The 8519-nt window shown below is 39.0% G+C and overlaps 1 protein-coding gene across 1 annotated transcript in view; it reads right to left on the reverse strand.

Annotated features, from left to right (window-relative positions):
• LOC103594828 (serine/threonine-protein kinase Nek10-like) overlaps positions 1-7668 on the reverse strand; it is a gene marked incomplete at its 3' end in the record, with an annotated part of 177347 nt that extends 169679 nt beyond the window's left edge. The window contains 3 exon segments of the mRNA XM_008578105.1: positions 611-741; positions 7254-7314; positions 7595-7668. Of these exon segments, the coding sequence (XP_008576327.1) occupies positions 611-741; positions 7254-7314; positions 7595-7668 (266 nt within the window).
• Positions 7669-8519: the final 851 nt, after the last annotated feature.

An 8519-nucleotide genomic window follows, 5' to 3' on the forward strand; every position in this document is an offset into this window, starting at 1 on the left:
TTTTCTGCCATTCATTATTTACATAGCACTTAGTGCCAAATGACCTAAGCACATTATAAAACTGAAAGAACCAGCTCCTGGAAGGGGCGTGGCCCAAAAGAATGTGCAGCTTCTAGGAGGTCCACATGACAACAGATAAACATGAACTGACACTTTCAGTGTTAAAGGTGAGGTGCTTATCCCTGCAACTGAAAACCTGGGTTGTTTTGACAACCACATTTTTTAACCACCACATCCGTTCACAGCAACAGCTTCTTTTATTCCTTCTCATTACTGGCAAGATATAGACAGATCAAAAGCTGAGACAAAACTTGGAACCAGCCTAGCTAAGTTGACAACCTAGAACCACTTCCTCCTTGAGCAAATGCCAAATGTATGTCAGCGTGGTGCCCTAAAACTCCCAGGTCAGTTCCACCTGGAACCATTAATCCTGTTATTCACACAGTATTTCTGGGAATGGTTTAAGCACTAACTAAAGTTATTAAGTTAAGAATCACCATAGTAAATTTTGAAACAGGTTTTAAATTTTAGGTTCTGTGATAAACTTAGATAAAACTTTGGGCTAACTAGACTAGGTTTCTAAAGGCAAGAAAGATACTGGATTTCTTACCTAAAATTCTCAAGTTCAACAGCTTCTGTGGACTCGTGCCACTGACCTCGAGCTCTGTGTCCGCCCACCCTGATGACAGGGTCAGACTTCGTCACGCTATTTTCAGCACTATCGAAGTTAATGGCTGGAAGCTACAGAAATAGAAGCACAGAGCACATGAAGATCACAGTCTAGCACAGGATAAAGAAAGTAATAAAATGGGGGAAGGGAGAAGGAAAGGATGGACAGAATGAGTTTTTCTTCTCCAGGCCAATAGTTTACTTGATAGTTAGGTCGAATGTAGTGGTTTTCTAAGAGTTAAAGCATCTTTGACTTAAACATTTACTCTACCTTTATTCTTCTTCATAGCTTGTAATACCACCTGTCAAACCTTACAGTTATTTACACATTTTATAATAAAATGGAGGAAGGGAGAAGGAAAGGATGGACAGAATGAGGTTTTCTTCTCCAGGCCAATAGTTAACTTGATAGTTAGGTCGAATGTAGTGGTTTTCTAAGAGTTAAAGCATCTTTGACTTAAACATTTACTCTACCTTGTGCTGCTTTATTCTTCTTCATAGCTTGTAATACCACCTGTCAAACCTTACAGTTATTTACACATTTTTCAATCTCCCTTGATTATAATGTCACCTCAATATAAGCAGGAACTTGTCTGCTTTTGTTCAATGCTGTTTCTCTAACACCTAAAACAGTGCTGGAGGTCCAAGCCTGGGGTGAGGCCTGGGCCCCAGGAGTTTTTGAAGCTTCCCATGTGATTCAAATATGCAACCAGACTAGAGAGTTTCTGGGTCCAGGGAGAACACCCTGGCACAGAGTGGAGTGCCCAGCTGAGAAGGAGTCACCAGGAAGCCATTCGTTCCTCAGCATTTACCAGGTATGTACACTGCCCGCCAGGAGTTAGAGATACAACAATAAAGAAGATTCTATCACTTTTAGTCAGTCTGAACATCCTGATTACTCAATCATTTTTATAAAAGTCATTAAAATATATTATAGAATCCACCATAGGAAAAGTAAAAATTTACAATGAAAACCTGACTATCCCTCCATTTACAATATGAACTGGTTAATTATTCACAACATAAATTGTCAAGTTATTAGTATTCTATCATTTCTATAATTAGCTAAATTATTACAAATGAGGTAAGCAGAGCATAACTTAGCAAAATAAAAGATCCACTTTTCAGTAAATCATTTCTTTCTATATTGTCATTAAATAAAGCTATAATATGTTGCACTTGTTATCTTATCCCATTGAAATATTTGACAGAAATCAGTATAAAGACATCATTTCCTTCTCCAAAGAAAATATGCCTGGCTTCCCATTATGTAGCCAGCTTATAGAAAAATGCATTATAATAAGGACATAGTTTAATAGCTAGCAAAAATTACAAAATCTTTATGATAAGCCAGCCACAGGTGAGTTCTCAAAATATTCATAATAAATCTTCCATCCTGTAAGACTAGCTTTCTATCTCAGTTCAGCCAGCCGATCTACAACCCCCATAAGACAACAGGCCACAGGCACTTGAGGCAATGATGCTTGGTGGTTAAGAGAACAAATTCCCTGCCAGATCCCATGGGTTTAGCTAGCTGCGTGATGTTGGAAATTTTACTTAATCTCTCTGTGCATCAGTTTCCACATCTTCGTAATGGAAATAATAGTATTAACATATAACTTGGAGTTATTATGAAAATGAAATGAGTTACTATTTACAAAGTACCTGCTATGTGCTAGGCATAGTTCTGAGTACTTTATGATTACTCTTTAAATCCTCATAATTATTCCCATTGTACAGAGGGATTTGCGAAATAAAAAAAAATTTTTCATTACAAATTAGGTGGTTTCCAAATGTGAACTGATAACCCATGATACTGGACATGAAGTCACAAGCAAATTTTCCCATATTATACACATAATGTCATAATACACAGCAAACAGTAAGTGCATTTTCCAGGCCCAAGGGGTTTCAATCCCCCTTGCCATTAGCACAACTCTCAGAATACTGTTTGCAAGAGAGAAGGTAGCCAGCACACAGAAAACAAGCCCAGGCCACTCAGGCAGAGGGAAAGAAAGCTACCATGGCTTGCAGACATTCCTTTTGCAGGCAGAGCAGGCAGCTGGTATTGGGAATCTACTCAGGAAACTGATGGTAGGAATCTTGAAGCAAGCAGCTCTGTTCAGGTGAAAGTAGTGTGAGTTCAGTACCCAGCTCAAAACCCAGAGCATGTTCTCTTGGCTTCCAGTTCCTCAGACCCTCTTTGTGTCTGGCCTCACCATGCCTGGGCATGTGCAGCCTGTAACTCCTGATCATGTTTCAGGCATCAGCTCAAATAGCCACCTGGTGAGCACCTGCCCAAGCCTTCCTGGTTAGATCACTTCACTCCCTCCCTGGTAGCAATACCAAGCTAACCTCTCTTTCAGCACTTATCACAATCTGGTACAATGTCTAGTTTACACATCAGCCTTTTCCTTTTGAATTTGGCCACCCGGAGGGCAGCACCACATCTATCTATGTTTGTGTTCTTAGCCCCCCTCACAGAACCTGGCAATATAGTAAGTATTCAAATGTGAAGCTCTTGAATGAATGAGAACTTTGTTGCCAGTCTCTTTGCTAAACTAATTCATCTGGTAAACCACCTCCAGATAAGATCATCCATTCAATGCATTTGCTGCAGACATATATACAAGATGTGTGAGACACTGGATATACAGTCAGCAGAACAGCCACGGCTCTGCCTTCAAGAAGTTTACAGTCCAGGGTTCAGGGCAGGGGGTCACACTGCGTAAACAAGCCTGAGAAAGAGGCTGCAAAGTCAGTAAACAGAGGTTTGTTGTGGTGGAAAGTAAAGGATAGGGCAGGCCACAGACTGGAATGTCAGGAGAATTACAGAGTATTCCAAGCAGATTGTCACAGAGACTGGAAGGCAGAGAAGAACTATGCATGTTCTAGAAATTGGAAGGTACCTGTGTGCAGCTCAATGAATGGAAAAGAAAGTGACGTGAAGACCCATCCATCATGCGGGACCTTCCTAAAAGTGTGATTGTGTCACTTCTGCTCGGAAATTTCAACATTCCCTGTTGTTTATGGTATCATGTACAAAATTCACACACTGCACAGTGTCTTCTAGGTTTATTTGTCACCACTTCCAATAGAAATGTCTAGTCACCATTTTGCTTAAATGCTTGTCATTTTCTTTCCTTCAGATATTTGACTGTCTTATTTCACCTAGAATGCCCTTCCCTCTAATTCTGCTGATGGAAACCAGCCCATTTTTCAAGAACCTTCTCCTTTCCTGTCACGCAAGCTAAAAGCAGCCTCCTCTCCTTCCTCAAAATCCACATAGCCACTGCACATACCATTCATTCAAGACCATGTCTTGCGCTGGGCCATAATGATCTGTGCCTGTGCCTGGTCTCTCAGGGCACAAGAACCACCATGCCTCATATGTTTTCTTTCCACATTCCATTTAAAAGAATTTCAAGGCAATTAATGGGCCCAAAATATTTTTTTTCTTTCTTCCATCTTTCTTAAAAATTATAAACAAATTTCTTAGCTTCCTGTGGCTGTAAATGTAGAGGAAAAAATCTGAATTCCAGCTCTGGGCAGATTTCTTCAAGATTTGTGAAAATCTCTGGTGAGATCTCAAACCCACTTAGTAATTTCACTTTGCTTCAACAACCCTTAGGCAGTTCTTTTTCTTGAATTATTTGGTTTTACTGGGAAATGATTATCCTAACGCTGCTTATGTCAAAAGGGGCTTCTCTGCCTCAGTGTGTTTCTGTTCCCAGTTCTGTCCTCAGTTCTGTCCCACTGTGAGACTGTCCTACAGAACAGAAATTCTAACATGGTAGAGCAAGATATGCAGAGACATACGGAGCATAGTCAGAAAAAAGAGCAAAAGTGGAGCACCAGAACACAGTGGAACAGTGAGGGAAGTGCCTGGCTCATTAGAGATTCACAGGAAGGGCATTCAATTCTCTGCCATTCTCTGCCAAAACCCACAGGCAGATTTTCTCTACAACTGGAGATTGGCCATCCTGGCCCATTTGCCAAAAATAGGTCACATCTTGTTAGAGCAGAAATTTAGGTGAGTGGGTCTTTATCTCAGGTTTCCCTTTTCGAATTGACTGCTGAAAATAGAGCCAAATGCGTGGCCCACTTGCATATTTTGTTGGGCATTTCTGCCTACTTTGTTTCCAACCCTTATTTTTCTTTTATCTTTGGCCCTGGTTTTACTTTATAATAACCTGTCCTACTTTATGTATTTTTATAAGCTCCTTACATTCCTTCTGGAACAAGCAAAGTATAAATAAATTCTTTAGTTATTTTCTCTAGTATCTTCCCTCTCCTACAAATGTCTTCACATTATTTTACTGAAAGAATAGGGTGCTCAAAATAACATTTATTATTTCAAAATTACAAATGCATGAAAGTTTTATAAACAGAATTAAGCATGCATTTTGTGAACCTCCTGACCTCCATTTCATTGAGGATAGTTATTTTAATTTTTCCTTAGAACCATCTACATTTTGAATAATTCAAGCATTACAAATATGCGCTTTTGTATGTGTAAAATATTTTACAAAAAGATATGCCATGTGAACTTGTCAGACAATAGATCGCAAATTCTAAAATTGGGTTAAAGGGGGGGAATCATTAAATTAACTTTAATTAATCCCGCCAGCTGTTAAAATGGAAGTGGTATTGAAAGGGGACACAATAAATCTAGTCAGCATGAATTTCAAAGTTGGAAAATTAGAGCCAAAACAACACCATTGGTGTTTCTTTCTCCCCAGCCAGGGAGTTATACATACTCAAGTGGTGACCCAATTCTCAAGTCACAATTCAATTTAGCAAAAATTGACCAAGAACTTGCCAAGTAGAAAATACAGTGGACCAGAGGCAAAAGCCAAAGTTGTAGGCACTGGGAAATGCATGATCTTGTCAGGAAATTAGTTATGTAGACAAGAGTTTCCAAAGCAAGGGAGAAAATAATGCTCCAGTAGTGACGTCTTGGAAAGAGAGAAATCAGTTCTGGAATGGAGGATATCTGAAGGTGATGTCATTAGATTTGGGTCATGGAAATAGGTAAGATTTTATAGGAAAGAAATTTGTAAGAAGGGAATAATTGTAAAAGCAAAAGGTAGAAGTCTTTGCTATTGTGGTTACATCACAGGATGTAGAGTGGGAAAGAAAGGGAACTACAAGCAAAACTGTGCTGAGTCACCATGTATTGCTTGCCTCTCTAAGAAAGAAGGAGCTTGATCTGGGCAACCATTCAAGAAGGTTTGTGAGCAGCGATCCAGGGAGATTATTTTTAGCAGTACAGAGACAGACATAAAATAAGACTGCTGAAATAGGTAGACAAAAAGAAAAGAGTTCCTGGGGAGTTGTAGCATTAATAATACAGAAGAGAGGCTCACAGGAGAAAAAGATATTCTAAGCCTATGTTTACTCTGAATCAATGCACACCCAACTGTTTTTGGAACTGTGAATTAATTTTCCAAGTCATTTAAAAGGTATCTTGGTGGTTAGAGGCGCATGTTGCAAAGATGGGATCTAAGTTCAGAACTTTACCATTAGCAGGCTGTATGATCTTGGGAAAGTCATTTAATTCTCTGTGCCTCAGTTTCCTCATTTGTAAAAGTGGGGGCTGTAATTACTAAGCAAGGTAATGCAGATAAAGGAGCATGCACATAATAAGTGCTCCCTAAATACGAACTATCATTATTTGGCCTTTATATGCCATCGAATCATTAGAAAGTCATTCTCCAGTATAACTAAATAGATTTAAATGCTATAGTTCTCTGGTAAGTTTGGTTGATATAACAAAAACAATCAAGGCTGGATTTCCAACCACATGAGCTCTTAAACAATTTTACTTAAATGAGTGTAACATAGCAGACTTTGGGGCCATACTACCAGGGTTCAAGTCCCATCCCTGCCTTATACTAGTTGACAGTGCTAAATAAACTGTATGTCATTAATATTATTAGCATTGCTATGTTGTTCCCCAAACCTCCATGGATGGCCTCTAATCTCATGACTTTCCAAAGTCTTACAAAAGCAAAATCAAAAGGAACAGTTTAGAGATAAATTCAAGCAGAAGTACCAATCCTTCTCTGTCTAGTAAAAATATAAAAATGCTATTATAAAAATAGCCAAAACTCACTCCTCCCCTTCTTTCCGTTGAGGTACAATTTGCAGCAAGCCTTATGAGTAGTACTGTAGCAGGGGGCGGTATTGGGAAGAGTCAGGTAGAGAAGGAGGAAAATGTGGTAAACGGTGCTTCAGATAAAACCAATTTCCCTAAAGATTTGAAGAGTCAAATGTTGGGCATTCAAAAGAAAAAATACAAATGAAGAGTCAAAACTTTGCTAATTAGGACACAAGCGATAAGCATAGGATAAAGCAGAGCCCTGGCTTGAGAAGCTTGAGAGGAAAAGAACGAAAAGGCTGTGGATGCCAAGTCTTGGCAGAGCCTGAATCAAGTATGAGAGAAACAGCCCAATAAAGAAGAGAAAAGATGTGAAAGAACAGAGAAAAGTAGACATATCATTCATAAAGTTGTTAAATGGATCCCTCTGGAAACGTGATTTCTCTTTTATTAATGCATGTACATTCTTTGAAAACACTACCTGTTGTTTGCTTGATTGGACGTTCAAAAGACACCGAAGTCTTTTCAGATCAGAATAGTCCCTAGGAGAAATAACATAATGTCAACCAACAGAAGGCTCCAGGTGAACAAGGTCATGTTAACCACTGTTGGCATTGCTACTTGGAGAACTGCTTTTGTAGACTGAAACATATACACCCCAAGCATTTCCATTAGAACTCTGGAAATGATCAAATGTTTCAGTAAACACTGTAGTCCAGAGTAGCAGCTGTCAAGGGTCTACTCTATTTCTCAAAAAGCCATTACATCTTTCAATAGCCACTGCCTGAGTTAATAATTAGCAAAGATTTGCTATTGGGTTACCTGGTGGTGATTCCTTGCTGTTTTTTATCAGCTGATTTTTCTGTGGTCTTCACTTTTTTGTCTTGATCAGGCATTGTAAAACATCAATGCCCCAGAATTAACATCGCATTCCTTTCAAAGTAAACCAGAGGGAAAACTTCAGTAGGGTTGAATGCACCAAAATATTCTCAATTAACACAGACAAAATTCACTTATAACATCAATTCATTTAAACATGCAAAAACTAACATTTAATTCGAATACAAAAATAAAGGTGAATATGAATACCATTTACCATTTAGCATTCAAAGGGCTTCGGATACATTTAGGGCATAGTTTATACTAGCCCATAAGCCTATATTTTCTGTGTCACCCTTGATTTAAAGCATTCTGACCCCATGGACTGAACAAGCATTATTCTTCATGTCAGGAAAATGTGTCCCCATTTGGGTTTCCAAAATATATATCTATAAACAAATACCCGAGGCCCAACTGATGCTTTTATGCCACCTCACTTTTCTTTTTCAACCAGTATCCTTAAGCATATGATGCCAATCCAGAGGGTTCCTCCTTTATCATGGGCCATGTTCCTAAGAGTCCCAGAGAAAGCCCCCCTACACACACAAAACAGCACTCAGTGTCAAGAATAATACATAAAATGTCTAGATTTCCAGAATCCTAAAGCTTGTGAACTGCCACCTGAACCCCTATATGAGTCAATTCCAGTCATAAGCTCTTCTGGAAAATTTGAGCCCATCTAACACAGCTCCTGAGTTCACCCCACCACCCATCAGCAAGGCTGGCCTACCTGGAAAAAGAGCTCAGCAGGCATTTATTCTTTTTAATTAAGCTTTCTAGACTTATCATGGTTACCCCTCCTAGAATTAATATTTATACTATTCCCAACCCCACTTAAAAGATAAGTATGAGCTCACCAATAGACAGA

The sequence above is a fragment of the Galeopterus variegatus genome, unplaced genomic scaffold (assembly GCF_000696425.1).
Source record: "Galeopterus variegatus unplaced genomic scaffold, G_variegatus-3.0.2 Scaffold1630, whole genome shotgun sequence".
Lineage (NCBI taxonomy): Eukaryota > Metazoa > Chordata > Mammalia > Dermoptera > Cynocephalidae > Galeopterus > Galeopterus variegatus.